The sequence below is a fragment of the Mobula birostris genome, chromosome 2 (genome assembly GCF_030028105.1).
Source record: "Mobula birostris isolate sMobBir1 chromosome 2, sMobBir1.hap1, whole genome shotgun sequence".
Classification (NCBI taxonomy): domain Eukaryota; kingdom Metazoa; phylum Chordata; class Chondrichthyes; order Myliobatiformes; family Myliobatidae; genus Mobula; species Mobula birostris.
In genome coordinates this window covers 224,663,216-224,687,366 of record NC_092371.1, presented here as the reverse complement: position 1 = coordinate 224,687,366, position 24,151 = coordinate 224,663,216, and the positions used below count along the sequence as shown (strand labels likewise).

At 40.2% G+C, this 24,151-nt stretch overlaps 1 protein-coding gene across 6 annotated transcripts in view; it reads right to left on the bottom strand.

Moving 5' to 3' along the window:
* The window catches only part of ptprk (protein tyrosine phosphatase receptor type K), a 687,062-nt gene that overhangs the window by 382,046 nt on the left and 280,865 nt on the right, over positions 1 to 24,151 (bottom strand). For all 6 annotated transcript variants that reach the window (XM_072251546.1, XM_072251545.1, XM_072251547.1 and 3 more), the window contains 2 exons: positions 14,496 to 14,577; positions 4,276 to 4,391 (listed from right to left, as the gene is read on the bottom strand). In XM_072251546.1, the coding sequence (XP_072107647.1) occupies positions 4,276 to 4,391; positions 14,496 to 14,577 (198 nt within the window). The remainder of the gene's footprint in view (positions 1 to 4,275; positions 4,392 to 14,495; positions 14,578 to 24,151) is intronic.

Sequence of the window (24,151 nt, the reverse complement as noted above, 5' to 3'; positions counted from 1 at the left end):
AAACTGCTCTCGCCACATTATCATACTGATACATACACTTGACTTGTATGGCAAAATGGCACATTCCAAATGGTGATTACACCAATACTTTAAAGGACTTCCCCTTCTTCTCCAGCACTATTCAGCTGCAACATGCTTAAATAATGTGTTTAATTTCTGTGTTTGCATTTGATTAACTACCAGTTTCCAAATGGAATTCTTCTTAATTATTCCTTTATATTTTCTTTTAATTAGTTCCCCACTGTGCAGGCAACCTGTGGTGCAAAATCTAATAGACTATTACTGACATGGGGATAAAGGTGATCATTTCCAAATGTATACAGCATAAAACTAATTGAGTTCTTGCCAGCATCTTCACATACATGTTTTATAGTTGGAATCAACAAATGACAATTAGGATTGGGAATCCATGTTAGAGAGAGGTCCTCTCTCTCTAACATCCAAGAAAACAGCAACGAATTAGAGCAAAATCACTTCCAGCTAACTTCAACAACTCACTAGGCGAACAATTGGCTCTGTCCATTGTTAAATGGGATGAAAGAGGACTAAATTCGACCTGCCATCATTCCACCCAAATATCCAGCTGATCAATATCATTCTGTTATCTTAAAGCTATCTTTCTCACTAACAATCATGCTTCCAATTTTCATGTCATCTGTGATCATACCGGTAATGCCTCCGACATTCACATCCCAGTCGCGAATACATGAAAGAAATATTAAGGGTCCGTGAGAAACACCAATCACAAGCTTCCAATCACGAAGGCTACCCTCTACCATCACCATGTCATAAGTTACCAAATCAACTTTGGATCCCATTTGCTAACTTCAAAGTTTGCATGGTTGATCAGTTCAATAACACAGCAAACAGGCAAGTTCAACAAGGAAACTTTTTCACCCTACAGCTGCTCTAATTACAAAGCACAGCAATTCAATTACTGAATTGACATTTATATTTTAGAGAATGAGAATAGATTTGCTTTCCTCAAATATCCTCAGAATAATTTAATTTTGACACTATTCTCTTGTACAATGCAGAGGATTCTGGTTAATTGAGAAACATCAACATTTTGGCCCAATTAAGCGACTGTCCCAATTAGCCAAAGTTTCATGGAAATAGTTAAAAAGGTGTAAAAAAGACAAATTATGCATTTAAATGAAATACAGAATAAATTAAAGCACTGCCAAAACTACCATACCTTATAAAACTGCATTAATTTCTAACAGGTGTCAATGGAGAAATTCATTCAGTGTGCACTGACATGTTGTTTTGATTTACTGCAAATGAACAAAGTCAGCACAGACGCCTAGTGCACATAGTGGACCGTCTTCAATAATTGCATCCTCCAATCTTGATTTCCATTGTAACATTAATGATCATTGTCGATACCTTCAAATTCATCATAGTTTCTAAATTGAAGTAGTGAATTGTTTCATTTTTGCTGCTGGCTATTTCTGGCATCTCCAAGCCTGAACACTTGAAACCACAGTGAGCAAACCAGTTTGGAACTGTCTTATAGTTCAATACTCGCAAACCATCAGTGTCAAAATTCACTGCTTTCTAAACACAAACACGCAAGTGATGCTATTAAAAATCTGTTTGCTCTAAGCACAGTGACTGACGCCAGCTACCAGTCTCCTGCCCCAGTTAAGTGGCACAACGTCACAAGCAAATGAAGGGGATCCCAAATATTTTCTTGATTTACTTTTGTTTTTTAAGAGTTGTCCCAAATCAGTGGCTGCCCTGATTAACCTATGGTCTAATTAACTGGAATCCACTGTATATCATAATTCTAATTGTGTTGCTTTTGAGAGTATAACATTAAAACAATCGAGAAGGCATACTTTTAATGATATGGTCAGCTACAGGAATTGTTTCTGTTTTCTACGTAATAGATATTCTCCTGGCCCAGTGTTTAAGCAGCTGTGACAAGCCATCACAGAGATTAATACAAGTTGGCCATTTTAAGTACTGGCTGACTTAATCACAAAGCACTGAATGAAGCAGCTGACTGCAGCCTCAGAAATACTCAGACAAGCTTGGTACGCAAGCAGATACATGTTAGGAAATTTTCAGATGAATACATAGATAAAATCCAACCCATTCAAGAAAATATTCAACTTTCAATTCCAAAAATCCAATGCTTTTTAGGATAGAAGTTTCCTCAAAACTTTAAACTATAAACTTCTTTACAAAGCTCACTGCAATTCCAAATGTTGTTTTAAATCTGGAGACAAGCTCTACTGAACTTCCTCAATTACAACTAATGGACAGAATGTTTTATACTTTTGGTTCAAATATATTAGAACTGCTTCAGTTTAACACACCCATTATTTTAAACTACTGATGAAAATATGCACTTTCTACAGAAAATGTTAAGGTGCAAAACATTATAATAATGAACTACAACAGTGCAGCTTTACAGAAGAGTCACTCAGTGCACAAATCTAACTGATATGTGTTAACTGGATAAATAAATTGCCTAAATAATGCTAGGTTCCAGTATTATGTTTAAAACCATAACCTTAATAAAGCATTTTACACTTAAGCATTAATAAATAGGTTTATATTTTGGAACTAGTTGCTATGGAGCTTGTGTGAATTTTTACCGTGTGCCCACGCCTTTTGCAATTCACTCCTTGTGTCACCTGCAAAAGGAACAAACTGCATCACTTGAAACATCTTGAGGTGATGCAAGTAGTTTTGGCAGCCCAAATAAGCCAGACTTTAGTTTATATGGTCTGCCATTAGATCAGATCAAAACAAGTACCATGGATGAGTATGCCACAGTTAGTGGTCAGCGGGCTCATTGAGAAAGCAGTTCTATCGAAAGGCAATGCTGCCACTCTTACTCACTTGCAATTTATTCAATTCCTTTTAAATCTACTATTGAATCTACAATCATCACCCTCTCAGGTACTGCAATCTAAATGCCAACAGTTCACTATTTTCAAAAAAACCTCTTCTTGAGTCCCCTCTGGATCAGCTCCCAACCACTTTATATCTGTTCCTTCTGATCATCGGCTCTTCTGCTGCAGAAAACAGTTTATCTCTATTTATTAAACTATCTATGATTTTAATCGCCTCTATTGAATCCCCTCAGTCTTCTCCAGGAATGACCCCAGTTTTTCCACTACTTTCGCATAACAGTAATCCCATACTCCTGGGTCTATTTCAGTAAATCTCTCCTGTACTTGCTTCAAAGCATTGATCGTCTTTTCCGAGTGCAACAACTGTGTTCAAATGGTTTTATATACAGCGAATAAGCATCCAAATCATTGAAAAATGAGCAAGCTCCCATCTCAAAATGAAATGAATTTATCACAAGAAATACTGTAAATCTTAGAGAGAATTCTTCAACACTATAGTAAAACAAAATTAGTCTTACTGTGCAGCACATTTTTCAATCTGCTGTCATGATCAATCCATTAGAAATATTTTCTCAGATTTTAATCTGTCACTTTGTTTTCTCATTGATATAATAAGCACCATATTATAATCAGTTGTGCGTCATTGCTTTTGCTTTGCCAATGCTTCAAAAACTCACTTGTGTTCATTACACAAGAATTATGGATGTTTCAGAAACTGAGAAGAGAATCAACTGCCACAACACATCCATAACAACGAACAAAGGAAACTGGAGCGAGTGTAAACAAAAATAGTGCTTTCTAATCACTGTCCAGGCTCTGCCATTATGCACATATCTTACTTTCTGCTGAGTTTATGGAATATGCCAAACGCATCAGCATTTAGCTGCTGTTTCCTTCCTCATTAAAGAAATCCAGAAAACGTATCTCTTTAATTGTGTATCAGTTGGCTGTATCTTTCACATCAATAGAAAGTATTCATCTATTATGTGCTCCTTCAACTTTATCAAGAGGATTTTACATGGAGTTGACGATAACCACTCCCCTAGCAGTAATTTACATAACCATAATTGATTCAGTCTCTGGTTTTATGAATCCAACAGTCACTTAAATCTCATTACTAAACGTGAAACAGTTTTGCTTCAGGGTAATATTCTAATTGAGATGACCTACTGTGTGTTAAACTATAGTACATTCAAAACTGCAGATTCACTGAATATTTATGTACCAGTAAAAAATAAACTGCACAGTTCTTTCAACTTCCATAATATGAAAGTTCGAAAAATGTTTTTTCTATACAGATTGAGAAAGTCAGTATGGCATAAAATTCATCGACTTTTTTTTTCTCTATTTTTGACAGAATGAATTATTACGAGACAGATGGGAATACGGTATTGCTCGATCTCACCTGTAGCCACAGCTTGTTATTCACTGTGTCCCTGCCTGTAGCGATGCACTGAAATGTAGCATTTTGTCCTGCATTTACTTCCACATCTCCAAGTCGCAAAAAATGAGGAGATTTGTCTGCAAAACAGAAACATTTTGACATGTCTGTGACAAAAGTCTTCAACGTACTTCAATGTGTCAGTAAACTGCATTCACTCTTGGTTTGTGTAAAATACTCAACAGTAATTAGGAACACCAATAATATCAATTGATTCTTAACTACCTGGCATATTATCCTTCTTCCGTCCTTGGACTCACTTTACACCCTCGCTGTCGGAGCAGTGCTGCCAAGATAATCAAGGACACGACCCACCCAGCCAACACACTTTTCGTCCCTCTTCCCTCCAGGAGAAGGCTCAGGAGCCTGAAGACTCGTACGGCCTGATTTGGGAACAGCTTCTTTCCAACTGAGATAAGACTTCTGAACGGATCCTGACCCGGATCTGGGCCGTACCCTCCAAATATCCGGACTTGCCTCTCGGTTTTTTTTGCACTACCTTACTTTCCATTTTCTATTTTCTATTTATGATTTATAATTTAAATTTTTAATATTTACTATTGATTTGTAATCCGGGGAGCGGGAAGCGCAGAATCAAATATCGCTGCGATGATTGTACGTTCTAGTATCAATTGTTTGGCGACAATAAAGTATAAAGTATTTCAACGAAACCGATTAAAGTTGAGATGTAGGGTTTTCGACCCGAGACCTTAACTTGTTTATCTTTCCACAGATGCTTCCTGGATCCAAAGTGTGCTCCAGTATAATCTGTTTTCATTTTGTTTAAAATTCTTTTCCGACGAATGAGGAAAATCAAAAGCAATACATCCAGCTCCTCCCATTTTTAATAGCATTCAATAAGGTCATGGTTGGTCTTTTACCTCAGTGCCACTTTCTAACACCGAGTTCATATTCCCAAGTACCCTTAATATTTGAAAATCTATCAATCTGTCTTGAATTTACTCTGCAAATGATATTCCACAACCACTTCAGGTAAAGAATTTCAGCCTCCCTCTAGGTGAAGAAATCTCTTTTTATCTCGGTGCTGAGTGGTTAACCTTTAAATTCCCGATTCCAAGCACACCAGCTAAGCGGAATGTATCCATTTTATTATGCTCCATCATAATTTTTGTCGACCTTAATGAAACCATCCCTTAGTCTTCTACACTCAAATGCACTGGCTCAGGCTGCTGAACTTCCACTCATTGGACAATTCACCCATCCCAATATTCTGGAGAACCTCAATGGCCCCTCATACCTTTGCAACCTAGGGACAACCAGTTCACAGGGCATTTCAGCTGCAACTTACTGGACACAGGTAGTCAACTGTTTCATCTGGCCCATGTGGGCAGAGACAGCAAACGTCTCATTGAGTTAGTTGGTTAAACACAGCTGAATCAAATCTGCTTTATTCAGATTTACACAATTAATTCACCAGCTGGGGGGGGTAAAAAACACCTCTCCACTCAGATTTTTTCCAAGGACACTTTAAATCTCTATCAGACAAACACTAAACAGTCTCTGGATACCTCCTTTATGTTGGAAAACACATTTCTTTTAGTCAAGGATCACATATCCAAGTTCTTGGCCCACAATCTCTTCACGACAGTTTATTTAACGAGCCTATAAAAAATTCACCGCCTCCCCTTGGAAGATTTCATGTTTTATTGTTTGACAACATTGATTCACACTGGATTTAATTTGGCTTGTCTGACACTGCTCAACAGAAAAAGACTCTTGGGTGTCAAAGTGAAAACTGTTCTCTAATTTAATTACAAATATAAAACACAAAATAATTGATAGCAAAAGTTTTCACCCCCTTCAAGTCAGTATCTGGTAGATGTACCTTTGGCAGCAACTACAGCCTTGGTTCTGTGTGAATAGGTCTCTATCAGCTTTGCACATCTGGAAACTGCAATTTTTCCCCATTCTTCTTTACAAGACTGCTCAAGCTCTGTCAGGTTGCACGGGGATCATGAGTGAACAGCCCTTTTGAAGAACAGTCACGAATTCTGAATTGGATTGAGGTCTGGACGCTGATTTGGATACTCAAGGACATCAATTTTGTTGTTTTTAAGCCATTCCTGTGCAGCTTTGGCTTTATGCTTGGGGTCACTGTCTTGCTGAAAACCAAACCTTCTCCCATGTCACTGTTCTTTTTGCAGACTGTATCAGGTTTCCTCCAGGATTTCCCTGTATTTTGCTGCATTCATTTTACCCTCTACCTTCACAAGTCTTCCAGGGCCTGCTGCAGTGAAGCATCCCCACAGCATGATGTAGCCACCACCATGCTTCACGGTAGGGATGGTGTATTTTTAAATGATGTGCAGTGTTTGGCATACAGTCTGATGGCAAAAAACTCAGTTTTGGTTTCATCAGACCACAGAACCTCCTTCCAGCTGACTTCAGAGTCTGCCTTCCAACAAACACTAGCCAAGATTTCATGTGAGGTTTTTTTCCCTCAACAGTGGCTTTCTCATTGCCACTCTCCCATAAAGCTGCAACTGGTGAAGCACCCGGGCAACAGTTGCCATATGCACAGTCTCTCCCATCTCAGCCACTGAAGCTTGCAACTCCTTCAGAGTTGTCATAGGTCTGTTAGTGGCCTCCCTCACTTGTTCCCTGCTTACACGGTTGCACAGTTTTCGAGGACGGCCGGCTCCAGGCTGATTTACAGCTGTGCCATATTCTTTCCATTTCTTGATGATCGACTTCACCGTACTCCAAGGGGTATCAGTGACTTGGAAATTTTCTTGTGTCCACCTTCTGACCTGTACTTTTCAATAACCTTTTTGTGGAGTTGTTTGGAGTATTCTTTTGTATTCATTGTGTCGTTTTTGCCAAGATACTGACTCACCAGCAGTTGAACCTTCCAGATACAGGTGTATTTTTACTGCAATCTACTGAAACACCTTGACTGCACAGAGGCCTCGAAAAACAGATGTCCATTTAACTAAATATATGACTTCTAAGACCAATTGGCTGCACCAGTGATGATCTGGTGTGTCATATTAAGGGATGAGGTGAATACTTATGCAATCAATTATTTTGTGTTTTATATTTGTAATTAACTTACATTACTTTATTGAGACCTGTTTTCACTTTGACATGAAAGTGTCTTTTTATAGGTACTGCATATATACTGATCCCTTTTTCAAGATTTTGTCATGTAACATCCAAAACACTACCAATTCAAGCATTCAAAAAACAAACTGTAGGAGTAACTCCATAAGCAAGGCAGCATCTGTGGAAGCAGAGAGAAAATTGATGTTTTGAGTCTCAACCACTGAGTGCTGCCTGACCTGTTGATATCCTTCAGCATTCTTTGTGTTCCAGATTACAGCACTTACAGACCTTTGCATCTCCTTGGAGATTCAAATGTTCATGTAATTTTTTCTTAAATGTCTCCACCAGTCCTTCAGGCAGCTATACATGAGGTGAAAAATTCTTATCCATTACACAGAAAGGAGGGGAGGAGAAGATGGCAGCGCGACACAGCGCGCGTGGCCGCTCCAAATTGATTTTGTATTTGTTAAATAGGGGCCGTGCACAATCCTGATTTGATGGAGACGGACGTGAGAAGCACGGAGGAACATCTGGAGAAACCTCTGAAATGCCTGCTTCACTGCCGCTGCTACTGTGCAATCGAGAATCTCCAGAAGGGAAGGCCCCAAATCCTCAGCTTTGCCTACTGCCTGTTGCCAGGGCCGGGGTCGAAGCGCTCGGCAGAGATGGTGCTCAGTGTCGGAGGCTCGAAGTTTTCGGATGGATTCTGAGTCGGACTGTGCTCAGGTGCTTCCAGGATGCTGCATCGGCAAGTTTGCGGCGCTGGAAGCTCATGACAGGGAGGGTTTCTCCCTTCAGCCATCTGCGTGAGATGATGGGACTTTCGAGAGACTTTGAGACGTTTTTAACTGTGCCCAGAGACTTTGAGACTTGTTTTTAACCGTGCCCATGGTCTATTCTTCATCAAATTACGGTATTGCTTTGCACTGTTGTAACTATATGTTATAATTATGTGGTTTTTGTCAGTTTTTTTGTCTCAGTTTGTCTTGTGTATCTGTGATATCATTCTGGAGGAACAAATTGTTTCACTTCTTAATGCATGCATTACTAAATGACAATAAAAGAGGACTGTGTGTCTTCATAATCTACTCTAATCTAGATGCTCCTTATCTTCGATATTTAGATGTTCTTCATTCTTACTACCCTGCACGTTCGTGCAGGTTTTCCCCAGCAACACTTGCAAACCTCCCATGCAAGCTCCAGGTGTAACCCTCCAGTCCCACCTTCCCAAGAAACAGTTTCAGTAATCCAAAAATCTGAACACTGTTGTCGAGCATCACTTTCTCACCCATTTGATTTCCTTTCTATTCCTTTCATAGGTAAGATATTGTGGTGGAAATCAGTGGCTTAATCTGCTACCAAAGTCCCCAACTTCAGGAAGCAGGACCTCATCCCTCTTCATAACAATATGAAATATGTGCACCAACTCTCTATCATCTCTTTTGGCTGTACTTTGATCATTCTGACTTCTTTGCCCCGACACCATAGGGCATCTTGGTTTCTTGTCTACAATGCAAAATTGCCCATCTTTTGTCTGATTATTTTCTAACATGGAAACATTGTTCTGGAGTGAGATGGACTCTGAAGTTTCCCTGAATACCTGCTTACCTCATTTCCTCTCACAGCATCCCATTCTCCTCCCCATGAACGCATTTCCTTTTGTGTGCAGATTGATCACTTTTAACAATGGGCTATTCTCAAAACTGCAACTGATGCTCAAGCCCCAAAACCTTGTACTCCAGCAGATCAAACTAGTGGTGCATTCTTGCAGATGTGGTCATTCAGACCAAAAGGAGCATTTAGGTATTTCAACATGCTGCAGTTCTTCATAGGGATGAGTACTATATTCAAACTGGAGAATATTCAGCAAATCAGAAGGTTAGGAAAAGAGCCAAGTCATTTTATTTTACCTAGAGATACAGCCTTGGTAACAGGCCCCTCTGGTTCGATGAGCTCACGTTGCCCAATTAGATCCAATTAACCTGCTAATCCGTATGGCTTTGAAATGTGGGAGAAAACCGGAACAAAGAGGAAACCCACATGTCCGTGAAGAGAATGCACAAACTTTGAACAGACAGTGGCAGGATTGAACACAAGTCACTGACACTGCAGCAGTGCTAGACTAACTGCTATTCTACTGTGCTTAAATCTGGCAAAGCTGAGTTTTCAGAACTAAAAAACAGATCATGCAGAGACCTCAAAAAAGTGTAGACCCTAACTTTTATTGTAAATTTAACTCAATCATCCGTGGGTAGGTTCATGAGTTGGGTAGTGGTTGGTTTTGCAAAGGATATTTACAAAGGCAAGACATTCACTTCTGTTCAGAAAAGCATAGAGCTCTAATTAGAAGAATCAATTTCACAAATTATTGAACATTGATGAAATTTGACAAGTTGCTGCTGCAGACAAAATGAATACTTGATAGTTTTCACTAAGCTAACGAAGAAATGTTCACCAACACGGTTCAAAATATGATCAATTTGCTTATTTAGAAAAAAGTGATCTATCAGTAGTAGTGAGGTCGGAGATGGCATTAAACAGGAAATTAGAAATGTGTGCAGTAAAGGAACAGCAGTTATAATGGGTGACTTCAATCTACATATAGATTGGGTGAACCAAATTGGTAAGGGTGCTGAGGAAGAGGATTTCTTGGAATGTATGCGGGATGGTTTTCTGAAAGGCTGGGTATTGAGCAATGAGGAAGGGTTAATTAGCAATCTTGTCGTGAGAGGCCCCTTGGGTAAGAGTGACCATAATATGGTGGAATACTTCATTAAGATGGAGAGTGACATAGTTAATTCAGAAACAAAGGTTCTGAGCTTAAAGAAGGGTAACTTTGAAGGTACGAGACGTGAATTAGCTAAGAGACACTGGCAAATGATACTTAAAGGGTTGACGGTGAATACGCAATGGCAAGCATTTAAAGGTCGCATGGATGAACTACGACAATTGTTCATCCCAGTTTAGCAAAAGAATAAACCAGGGAAGGTAGGGCACCCGTGGCTGACAAGGAAAATTAGGGATAGTATCAATTCTAAAGAAGAAACATACAAATTAGCCAGAAAAAGCCGCACACCTGAGGACTGGGAGAAATTCAGAGTTCAGCAGAGGAGGACAAAGGGCTTAATTAGGAAAGGGAAAAAAGATTATGAGAGAAAACTGGCAGGGAACATAAAAACTGACTGTAAAAGCTTTTATAGATATGTGAAAAGAAAAAGATTGATTAAGAAAAATGTAGGTCCCTTACAGTCAGAACAGGTGAATTGATCATGGGGAATAAGGACATGGCAGACCAATTGAATAACCACTTTGGTTCTGTCTTCACTAAGGAGGATATAAATAATCTTCCGGAAATAGTAGGGGACCGAGGGTCTAGTGAGATGGAGGAACTGAGGGTAATACATGTTAGTGGAGAAGTGGTGTTAGGTAAATTGAAAGGATTAAAAGCAGATAAATCCCCAGGGCCAGATGGTCTGCAGCCCAGAGTGCTTAAGGAAGTAGCCCAAGAAATAGTGCATGCATTAGTGATAATTTTTCAAAACTCTTTACATTCTGGACTAGTTCCTGAGGATTGGAGGGTGGCTAATGTAATCCTGCTTTTTAAAAAAGGAGAGAGAGAGAAACCCGGGAATTATAGACCGGTTAGCCTGACATTGGTGATGGGGAAAATGCTAGAGTCAGTTAGCAAAGATGTGATAACAGTACATTTGGAAAGCAGAAAAATCATCAGACAAAGTCATCATGGATTTGTGAAAGGAAAATCATGTCTGATGAATCTCATAGAATTTTTGAGGATGTAACTAGTTGAATGGATAGGGCAGAACCAGTGGATGTGGTATATTTGGATTTTCAAAAGGCTTTTGACAAGGTCCCACACAGGAGATTAGTGTGCAAACTTAAAGCACACAGTATTGGGGGTATGGTATTGATGTGGATAGAGAATTGGCTGGCAGACAGGAAGCAAAGAGTGGGAATAAACGGTACCTCTTCAGAATGGCAGGCAGTGACTAGTGGGGTACTGCAAGGCTCAGTGCTGGGACCCCAGTTGTTTACAATATATATTAATGACTTAGACAAGGGAATTAAATGCAGCATCTCCAAGTTTGCGGATGACACGAAGCTGGGCGGCAGTGTTAGCTGTGAGGAGGATGCTAAGAGGATGCAGGGTGACTTGGATAGGTTAGGTGAGTGGGCAAATTCATGGCAGATGCAATTTAATGTGGATAAATGTGAAGTTATCCACTTTGGTGGCAAGAACAGGAAAACAGATTATTATTATTATCTGAATGGTGGCCGATTAGGAAAAGGGGAGGTGCAACGAGACCTGGGTGTCATTATACACCAGTCATTCAAAGTGGGCATGCTGGTACAGCAGGCAGTGGAAAAGGCGAATGGTATGCTGGCATTCATAGCAAGAGGATTCGAGTACAGGAGCAGGGAGGTACTACTGCAGTTGTACAAGACCTTGGTGAGACCACACCTGGAGTATTGTGTGCAGTTTTGGTCCCCTAATCTGAGGAAAGACATTCTGGCCATAGAGGGAGTACAAAGAAGGTTCACCAAATTGATTCCTGGGATGGCAAGACTTTCATATGATGAAAGACTGGATCGATTAGGCTTATACTAGTTGGAATTTAGAAGATTGGGGGGGGGATCTTATTGAAACGTATAAAATTCTAAAGGGATTGGACAGGCTAGATGCAGGAAGATTGTTCCCAATGTTGGGGAAGTCCAGAACGAGGGGTCACAGTTTAAGGATAAAGGGGACTCCTTTTAGGACTCAGATTCACACAAAGAGTGGTGAATCTGTGGAATTCTCTGCCACAGGAAACAGTTGAGGCCAGTTCAGTGACTATATTTAAGAGAGAGTTAGATATGGCCCTTATGGCTAACGGGATCGGGGGTATGGAGGGAAGGCAGGTACAGGGTTCTGAGTTGGATGATCAGCCATGATCATACTGAATGGCGGTGGCTCAAAGGGCTGAATGGCCTACTCCTGCACCTATTTTCTATGTTTCTATCATAAGCGGATACCTGTAACTGAAGAAATAATTACTTTTTTTTTTAGTAAATTGAAATGTAAAATAATTTGCTTTTATCAAATTTCCAATTTATCTACAATGATTATATTTCTATCCATATTATTTGGAATTAAGGCATAGAAGAGTATCCGTTGCAGGGAAATAAGTCCCATTTGTAAAATGATTTCCATGGTTTGATAGTTTACTGCCACATTAGATTAACATTTTGGACTTCAAATTACCTCATGTCAGAGGCAAGGGAAATATTTAAGAACTGGTATGCTGGTTAATGAACTATGAAAATGGAGGAAGATTTTCTTTTACATTTTTGCTGGCTTTCTGCCTGCTCTTTTCACTTCATCTGAGTACTTCAGATGTCAGATTCCTAAACAATAGATCAGATCATAATGATTTCCAACCAACACTGCAATAACTAAGTAAGCTCAGTACACAGTTTAGCTGGTTCCAATTTGCTCAGCAGAAATCAGATGAGTTGAAGTCTAGTGCAGGTACATCACTGAATCCAATGGAGTAGCACACATGAACTGAGATGAGGTGCTGGATGCACGTTGTATTTTGCTTACACTAGGGATTGCTGGTGTATGCTGTGTAACTCCATTTGTTTTCCATGGATAACCTGATAAATTCGGATACTTTGGACGAGTGGTGAAATTTTGGTTGAAAATTGCAGATCTTTTGCCAACCAAGGGAATACCCATGAATGTTGAAACAATTAGAATAATCTCTACAGTTTGGAAATCCTATAACCCATTTTGCACTAAAATGTATGTTTTCTTATTACATTGTGTTCTCTTGTAAAAGTTGTATATTTCAATTGTAATTTCAAGTTCCTGGGTGTCAATATCATTGAAGATCTAACCTGGAATCAACATATCAATGCAGCTATAAAGGCAGCAAGACAGTGACTATATTTCATTAAGAGTCTGAGAAGATTTGGTTTGTCACTAAGAGTGGATGTACCGCAGAGATCATTCTAACTGGCTACTTCATTGTCTGGTAAAGGGAAGGGGGTGGTTACAGCACAGGATTGAAGTAAGCTGCAGAGAGTTGTAAACTTAGTCAGCTCAATCATGAGCATTAGCTTCTTTCTGTAGTATCCAGGATGTCTTCAAGAAGCAATGCCGCACAAAGGTCTATCATTACGGACTCTGTCATCCAGGTCATGGTCTGTTCTCACTGCCACCATCAGGGAGGTGGTACAGAAGCGTGAAGGCACACACTCAATGATTCAGGAACAGCCTCTTCCCATCTGCCACCTAATTTCAGAATGGTCTTTGAACCCACAAACACAACCTCACTACTTTTTATTGCTATTTTTTATATTACTTAATCTATATATACACTTACTGTAATGTACATTTTCTCTATTACAGTATTATGTTTTGCATTGTATTGCTGCCGCAAAGTCAAATTTCACAACTTATGCTAGTGACATTAAACCTGATTCTGATTCTAAATGCTTCTCTTACAAATGCTGTTTATGTGATGCTATTGCAAGTAAGTTTTTCATTGCACCTGTGCACACGACAATAAACTCAACTTTGATTTTAGTGATGGAACAGTCTAGAAACCTTTATAAGGCCTGGAATTGATTACAGATACAGAAAGATGAAACAACGAAAGGATCTGAAAATAAAGACCTTATTTTAATAGAGATGGCAAGCCTTGGAATACTCCACCAACTCAAGGAGAATACAATAAGAGAGGCTGAACAGACTTGAGCGGTAACGGACATGTAATGGTAATTTGGGATTAGTAGAAATGGGTACTTGATAGTCAATTTAGATATTTTGAGCCGAAGGGCCTGTTTTTGTACCATACAATTCCATAACTATATAGAAACTGAAATAGAATGCATTAATAGTGACACAGACAGATCATCACAGCGATTAGTAGAAAAAATTCACATCAATGTTAAATGTTGCCATTGTGTGACAAAAAGGTCCAGATTTGATTTTAAAGGGAAAAGTCTATTTAATATCCAAATTAATTCTTTCTTGGGTTGATAAAAGCTAGCCCCTAATCAAAATTCTACCCTCAAACTTCTTTGTACTCTGAACAAGAATATGCACTTACCACACGGGTAGCTCAACACCTGGATGTCATCGATGGCGATATATCCTCTTTGCTTGTCAGAGACAGCTGCTTCAAAGATTACCTGCAAACACACAAAAAAAAATCATTAAAACAATTTAATATTCCATTCACATTCAATTACTTATTTAGGAAAAAAATGTTCTTACATCGCAACACCAATCCCCAGTCTTTGCCCTGCTTCAAGGCATGGTTAGAAAATGCCATCTCTATTGCCTTTAAGATGGAGATAATGGCCAGCAACTGAACAGGTATTTGCTCTTCTGGTGAAGGTATTCTTACTGAGTTGTTAGGTAGGAAATGACAGTAGTTAGACATAGTGACGAAGATTGATCTTCAAGAAATTCCTCAGAGTTCAATCAACAAATGCCATGGTCACGTATCCAAAATTGACACAAATACTAGAGTATTGATAAGCTGAATTCAGAATTTGCTGCACGTTGCTTGTTGCTGAAACTTAACGACAAGGCTTGCTGAAAGACAATTAGAGATGGGCAAGGTGTCGGCTGTGTTACCAGTGAATATGAAACAGGAAGATAATTGCACATTTTGAACCTTAAGGCCACTTCGGGGATGTTTCAACATAACTTTTAACATTGCCTGTTTCTCTGCATCAGCAATCAAGTGGCCATTTGGCAGCTGCTGCTCTGAGAATCTCATCAGAAGTAGAGGACAAACAGCAGGTGAGTTAGCAGTCGACTACATATTAGACCAATCCTTTATTCCAGTTCAATTGCAATTTGCACCTCCAGAAATTATGAATTTTATCTTCAGTACATGGTTCAACCAAAAACCATTTGAAACGGGTTTGCCTTGTCAATATAATCCGCAAAATCTTAGTACATTCTTTGAGTAAATAGCGATTTCATTAACTCCTTCACAACATATACATCCAAAAGCTTACTTAATACTTCTAGTTTAATGGAAAAGTTTTGATGGAACTCAAAAGGCATTGACTCAATCATTGTTGGTTGACAGCTTCTGTGATTTTCAGCAATATTACAGTTTACAGTATAATCACACTGATATCATGAATCTGACATAATAAAGTGATGTATAATGCCACAAATAGCTGTGGAGGCCAAATCATTGGGTATAATTAAATGGAGGTTGATAGGTTCTTGATTTTCTCGGGCATCAAAAGTTACAGGGAGAAGGCAAAAGATTGGGGTTGAGAGGGAAAGTAGATCAGCCATGATGAAATGACAAAGCAGACTTGATGGGCAGAATGGCCTAATTCTGCTCCTGTGACTGATAGAAACAAGGTAAATTTGAAAAGCAGTGGTCTACTAATGATGTGATCTTACATTTTTTTTGTTTTAAACAAATGATCAGGCGAACAAAAATAATTGCTCATTTAGATTGACCGTTGGGAAAACGAGCTACAGTACAGCAGAGGACTCACAGTGAATCTATTTATTCGTAGCATAAATAATATAAACCCGGCAGAATTCTATGGGGAAATCCCAATTATTGCCTGTACCTCAAGAATATAAAGAATATTGGTTCAAATAGCGTAATTACCAATATGATTTCCCAGTCAGCAAGTGAAAACTATTTTTCAGTGAAGCTGATTTAACAATTATGATACTATTGCAATGGTAGTTGCACCATGATCAGCATCCTCAATGTAGACAACCTGCACCAAACCTAAATCCAGAACTGCCTAAACATTTCCAAGGTTAATAATGACATGAGATGTGAAAGGCATTGAATCAATCATTGCTGGTTGACAGTCTCCGTGATTTTCAGTTCTGTCACAGTTTATAACCAAACCTATGTCATTATTAATATAAGTTTGGTTAGAAAATGTGACATATCTAAAAATCACAGAGGCTGTCAACCAACAATGATTGATTTAATACCTTTCAAATCTCATAGAACGCAGAATAGTACAGCACATTACAGGCCCTTCGGCCCATAATGTTGTGCCGACCCTTAAACTCTGCCTCCTATATAACCCCCCACATTAAATTCCTCCATATACCTGTCTTGTAGTCTCTTAAATTTCACTAGTGTATCTGCCTCCACCACTGACTCAGGCAGTGCATTCCACACACCAACCACTCTCTGAGTAAAAAACCTTCCTCTAATATCCCCTTAGAACTTCCCACCCCTTACCTTAAAACCATGCCCTCTTGTATTGAGCAGTGGTGCCCTGGGGAAGAGGTGTTGGCTGCCCACTCTATCTATTCCTCCTAATGTCTTGTATACCTCTATCATGTCTCCTCTCATTCTCCTTCTCTCCAAAGAGTAAAGCCCTAGCTCCACTAATCTCTGATCATAATACATACTTTCTAAACCAGGCAGCATCCTGGTAAATCTCCTCTGTACCCTTTCCACTGCTTCCACATCCTTCCTATAGTGAGGCGACCAGAACTAGGCACAGTACTCCAAGTGTGGCCTCACCAGAGTTTTAAAGAGCTGCATCATTACCCCGCCACTCTTAAACTCTATCCCTCGACTTATGAAAGTTAACACCCCATAAGCTTTCTTAACTACCCAATCTACCTGTGAGGCAACTTTCAGGGATCTGTGGTCATGTACCCCCAGATCCCTCTGCTCCTCCACGCTATCAAATATCCTACCATTTACTTTGTACTCTGCCTTGGAGTTTGTCCTTCCAAAGTGTATCACCTCACACTTCTCCGGGTTGAAATCCATCTGCCACTTCTCAGCCCACTTCTGCATCCTATCAATGTCTCTCTGCAATCTTCGACAATCCTCTACACGATCCACAACACCACCAACATTTGTGTCATCTGCAAACTTACCAACCCACCCTTCTACCCCCACATCCAGGTCGTTAATAAAAATCACGAAAAATAGAGGTCCCAGAACAGATCCTTGTGGGACACCACTAGTCACAATCCTCCAATCCGAATATACTCCCTTCCACCACGACCCTCTGCTTTCTGCAGGCAAGCCAATTCTGAATCCACCTGGCCAAACTTCCCTGGATCCCATGCCTTCTGACTTTCTGAATAAGCCTACCATGTGGAACCTTTTCAAATGCCTTACTAAAATCCATGTAGATCACATCCACTACACTACCCTCATCTATATGCCTGGTCACCTCCTCAAAGAACTCTTATCAGACTTGTTAGACACGATCTGCCCTTCACAAAGCCATGCTGACTGTCCCTGATCAAACCATAATTCTCTAAATGCCCATAGATCCTATCTCTAAGAATCTCTTCCAACAGCTTTCCCACCACAGACACAAGGCTCACTGGTCTATAATTAACCAAACTATCCCTACTACCTTTTTTGAACAAGGGGACAACATTCGCCTCCCTCCAATCCTCCGGTACCATTCCCGTGGACAACGACACAAAGATCCTAGCCAGAGGCTCAGCAATCTCTTCCCTCGCCTCATGGAGCAGCCTGGGGACTTTCCGTCAGGCCCCAGGGACTTATCCGTCCTAATGTATTTTAGCAACTCCAACACCTCCTCTCCCTTAATAATCACCTCACTCATATTGTCCTCACCGTCTTCAAGTTCCCTCTCATTGGTGAATACCGAAGAGAAGTATCCATTGAGGACCTCGCTCACTTCCACAGCCTCCAGGCACATCTTCCTACCTTTATCTCTAATCGGTCCTATCTTCACTCCTGTCATCCTTTTGTTCTTCACATAATTGAAGAACGCCTTGGGGTTTTCCCTTTACCCTACTCGCCAAGGCCTTCTCATGCCCCCTTCTTGCTCTTCTCAGCCCCTTCTTAAGCTCCTTTCTTGCTTCCTTATATTCCTCAATAGACCCATCTGATCCTTGCTTCTTAAACCTCATGTATGTTGCCTTCTTCCACCTGACTAGATTTTCCACCTCACTTGTCACCCATGGTTCCTTCACCCTACCATTCTTTATCTTCCTCACCGGGACAAATTTATCCCTAACATCCTGCAAGAGATCTCTAAACATCAACCACATGTCCATAGTACATTTCCCTGCAAAAACATCATCCCAATTCACACCCGCAAGTTCTAGCCTTATAGTCGCATAATTCGCCCTTCCCCAATTAAAAATTTTCCTGTCCTCTCTGATTCTATACTTTTCCATGATTAATATTAAAGGTCAAGGAGCGGTGGTCATTGTCCCCCAGATGTTCACCCCCTGAGAGATCTGTGACCTGACCCGGTTCATTACCTAATACTAGATCTAGTATGGCATTCCCCCTAGTCCACCTGTCAACATACTGTGACAGGAATCCATCCTGGACACACTTAACAAACTCTGCCCTGTCTAAACCCTTGGAACTAATCAGGTGCCAATCAATCTTAGGGAAGTTAAAGTCACCCATGTTAACAACCCTGTTATTTTTGCACCTTTCCAAAATCTGCCTCCTAATCTGCTCCTTGGTATCTCTGCTGCTACCAGGGGGCCTATAGAATACTCCCAATAGAGTAACTGCTCCTTTCCAGTTCCTGACTTCCACCCATACTGCCTCAAAAGAGGATCCTGCTACATTACCCACCCTTTCTGTAGCTGTAATAGTATCCCTGACCGGTAATGTCACCCCTCCTTCCCTTTCCCCCCCCTCGCTATTCCTTTTAAGCCACTGAAATCCAGGAATATTGAGAATCCATTCCTGCCTTGGTGCCAGCCAAGACTCTGTAACGGCCACTACATCACAATTCCATGTATGTATCCAAGCTCTCAGTTCATTACCTTTGTTCCTGATGCCTCCTGCATTGAAGTACATGCACTTTAGCCCTTCTACCTTACCATTACACCCTTTATTCTGTTTCTCTTTCCTCAAAGCCTCTTTATATGTTAAACCTGGCTTTACTCCAGGTACTATACTTGCAGTTCTCGCGTGACCTTTATCCTCCTCCACCCTCACTATCTGCTCTAACACTCTGGTTCCCCTCCCCCTGCAAATCTAGTTTAAACCCCCGGAGCAGCACTAGCAAACCTACCCGCAAGGATGTTAGTCCCCCTCCAGTTCAGGTGCAACCCGTCCCATCGGAACAGGTCCCACCTTCCCTGGAACAAAGCCCAATTGTCAAGAAGCATGAAGCCCTCCCTCCTGCACCAACTCCTTAGCCACATATTTAGCTGCATTATCTTCCTATTTCTAGCGTCACTAGCACGTGGCACGGGTAGCAATCCTGAGATTGCAACCCTGGAGGTCCTGTCCTTCAACTTTGCACCTAATTCCCTAAACTCTCTTTGCTGGACCTCCTCATGTCAATATAAATTATTTTCCACCAAACTAGAAGTATTCAAGAAGCTATCAAACTTAAGAATTTAATTAAATTGCTCTTTACTGAAAGACTACTGAAGATTTTGATTATATTGAGGAGGAAAAAGCAAACGGCAGAGGGGATTACTGGCGGCAGTGTACGAGAGCCTCACCATTTATGACTAGTAACATATATGCTTTTTTAAATGTATTTTTACATCTCTATTCTAAAAGGCCCATCATTTTGAGTGGAAAGACACTGCATAAAGAATAAAATGAAGATCTTAATCGTGTACTGAAAGAGTGGATTCATCAGCGATAGAGCAGCTTAACACTATGTTGATCATGGAGGAAACAAAGATCTATCACGATGAACTGAATATTGAACGTCATTGTGAATATTCAGCAGGCTGGTTGCAGAATTTTAAGAAAAGACGCACATTAAATTTTTAAGTATCACGAAGCAGCAAAGAAATTTGTTGATGAGTTTGTCAAGATCATCACTGATGAAAATCTGACATCAGAAAAAGTTTACAACGCTAATTTTTTTTGGATTCAGTAACGTATAAAAACGAAGTAAAATACAAATAGAGTATACTGTAACCTCAATCAAAACATGGCATCGCAGTTGGAGACTGAAAACATGCCGTTGTGCAACAGCTGATTCGAGTATTCTCCCAGTGCTTCTGTGCTGCTTTTGTTACCCTACACACATTATACTTCCATGATATTAATGGTATGCAACAATTTTAACTGTTTAGTAAACATGTGTGATGAACAAGCGTTAGGTAAACAACGCTTATGGTTGCACATAAATTTAAGAGTCGGAAATAAAGACAATCCCAAGCTATCTTATTGTACATTCCAAAATCCTAAACACGTTCAGCCCCAGGCATTTCAGCAAAGGGGCACTCAACCTGTATCTCTCCCTCATTCAACCAATGGTGTTATTTTAAGTATCAGTGACCTTGATAGATTCAGCCATTGATTTTTTAGAGTTCCCTGCAGAGATGTTACTGATTTTCAAAAACAGCACTGTCAAAAATATATTTCTACAGAAACTGGTGAAAGCAGCATTAATCATATTAAATTTTAAAATCAAGTTTTCAATTATCAAAGAGGATTGTACATAAACTTCTTGCATTTAAAAGAATGCCCGGGAGACCAAAACGCAGCCTTGTAGAGCATCTGCGCTTAGTCCAGAAATGCAACCAAGAGCTTCCAATTGCCGACTTCTCCATCCCACTCTGAACACAGTGGATGACCTCCTCTACTGTTACAAGGAGGCCCAACACAATGGGGCAACATGGTGCTGCAGCAGTTGTTTACTGCTATTACAGTGCCAACAACCTGGATTCAATTCTGCCAGTCTGTAAGGAGTTTGAATCTCTTCCCTGCGGCCGCTGGGGTTTCCTCCAGGTGCTCTGGTTTCCTCCCACATTCCAAAGATGTGCCGTTGGGGTTAGTGAATTGTGGGCATGCTCTGCTGGTGTTGTAAGCATAGCAACATTTACAGGCTGTCCAGCACAGTGCTCACTGATGTGATTTCATGCAAATAACGCATTTCACTGCCAGTTTCAATGTTTCGATGTACGTGTGACAAATAAAGCACATCTCATCTTTACCTTTTCAACACAAGCATGAGGAACATTGCCCCTACTTTCAGCAGGGCCTGCTGCAGCCTTGTGTACTCAATATTGAATCTTACAATTGATTTCTCCATCACTATTAGTCATTCATCTGTGATATCATCTCAATTTTCCCTCCCTTAACTTTTATTCTACCTGCGAGTAGAGAATGTGCTCAGCCTGCCCAGGAATTCCGACTCTGCATTTTGCACTATGATAGTCCCACCAACCTGCACTCAGCCCATAACCCCCCATTCCTTTCCTGTCCATATACCTATCCAATTTAACTTTAAATGACAACATCAAACCTGCCTCAACCACTTCTGCTGGAAGCTCGTTCTACACAGCTACCACTCCCTGAGTAAAGAAATTCCCCCTCATGTTACCCCTAAACTTTTGCCCTTTAACTCTCAGCTCAGCGGAGGGATTGCAGAGACAGATGTTGGTAAAACCTCAGACAAAGTCGAGAATCAAAAGGTGTGACTAATGTCCAGAGCAGCTTATATTTCAATGTGAGAAGTATTGTATGAAAGGCAGATGAGCGCAGGGTGTGGATCAACACATGGAATTATTGTAGCCATTAGTAAGACGTGCTTGCAGGAGGGGCAAGGCTGGCAGCTTAATATTTCGGTGTTCCGTTGTTCATGCGGTGTTCGGTATTCATGCGAGAAAGTGGGAAGGATTAAAGGAGGAAGGATGGCATTACTACTCAAGTAAAGTGTCACCGCAGTGCTCTGTCAGGACAGACTGGAGAAATTGTCTCCTGAGTCGGATGGGTGGAATTGAGTAATAAGAAAGGTACAGTGCCTACAAGAGGTATTCACCCCCCCCTCCAAGAAGTTTTCATGTTTTGTAACATTGAATCACAGTGGATTTAATTTGGCTTTTTTTTGACACTGATCAACAGAAAAAGACTTGGGTCAAAGTGAAAACTGATCTCTACAAAGTTATCTAAATTAGTTACAAATATAAAACACAAAATAATTGATTGCAGAAGTTTTCACCCCCAAGTCAGTATTTAGTAGATGTACCTTTGTCAGCAACTACAGCCTTAAGTCCCTGTGGATAGGTCTCTATCAGCTTTGCACATCTGGACACTGCAATTTTCCCTCATTCTCTTTTACAAAACTGCTCAAGCTCTATCAGATTGCAAGGGGGTCATGAGTGAACAGTCCTATTCAAGTCCAGCAACAAATTCTCAATTGGATTGAGGTCTGGACTTTAACTTGGTCACTCCAGGCCAATAATATTGTTGCTTTTAAGCCATTCTCTGTAGATTTGGCTTTATGCTTGGGGTCACTGTCTTGCAGATGGATGAGGATGGCCAATTTACAGCAGTGCCAGATTATTTCTATTTCTTGATGACTGACTTAACTGTACTCCAAGGGGAATTCAGTGACCTGGAAATTTCCTTGCATCCATCTACTGACTTTTCAATAACATTTCACTTGGAGTGTGCTCTATCTTCATGGTGTAGTTTTTGCCAGGATACTGACTCACCAGCCATTGGACCTTCCAGATACAGGTGTATTTTTACTACAATCAATTGAAACAACTTGACTGCACACAGATGGTCTCCATTTATCTAATTGTGTGACTTCTAAAATCAACTGGTTGCACCAGTGATGATTTGGTGTGTCATATTAAGGGATGAGGGTGTGAATACTTATGCAATCAATTATTTTGTGTTTTATATTTGTAATTAATTTAGATTAATTGCATATTGTTGTTTGATTGTTTGTGGTTTTGTATTGCTATATTTATGCTCTATTCTTGGTTGGTGCAGCTGTAATGAAAACCAATTTCTTTCGGGATCAATAAAGTATGTCTATCTATCTATCACTTTGTTGAAATCTGCTTTCACTTTGACATGAAAGTCTTTTTTGTTGATCAGTGTGAAAAAAGCCAAATTAAATCCACTGTGATTCAATGTGGAAAAACCATAAAATATGAAAACTTCTAAGGGGGTGATTTTTATTTTTAGAGGCACTATAATATATACTGATCCCATTTCCGAAATTCTGGCATGTAACATTCTAAACTTTACCAAATCAAGTGCAAAAAACAAACTGCAGGAGATACTCCTCAAGACAGGCAGCATCTGTGGAAGCAAAGGGATAATTGATGTTTTGAGTCTGGACCACTAAAAGATGCTGCCTGACCTGTTAAGATCCTCCAAAGGGGGGGGGGGGAGGAGGTGGAGAGGATGAATACTTTTTATAGGCACTGTATGATCACATTAATGAGACTATATTACAGACCACCCAAAAGTCTACGGGATTTAGAGGAACAAATTTGTAGAGAAATTGTAGACTGTTGCAAAAAACAGAAGGTTGTTATATTAGGTGACTTTCCACATACTGACTGGGAATCCCACACTGAAAAGGGATCAGATGGGGTAGCGATTGTCAAATGTGTTCAGGAAAGTTTCCTTAATCAGTACATAGAAGTCCCAATGAGAGAATGTGCAATACTTGATCTGCTATTAGGGAATGAGGCAGGGTAGGTGACAGGTTTCTTAAGGAGAACGCTTTGCATCCAGTGACCACAATGCCATTAGTTTCAAAGTAAATATGCAAAGAGATAGGTTTGGTCCTCGGGTTGAGATTCTAAATTGGAGAAAGGCCAATTTTGATGGTATCAGAAATGTGGACAGGGACAGGCTATTTTCCGGCAAAGGTGTACTTGGTAAGTGGGAGGCCTTCAAAAATGAAATTCTGAGAGTACAAAGTTTGCATATGCCTGTCAGAATATAAAGTAAAGATAACAAGTATATGTGTTGGGAACATTGGTTCTCAAGACATTTTAAGGCCCTGGTTAATA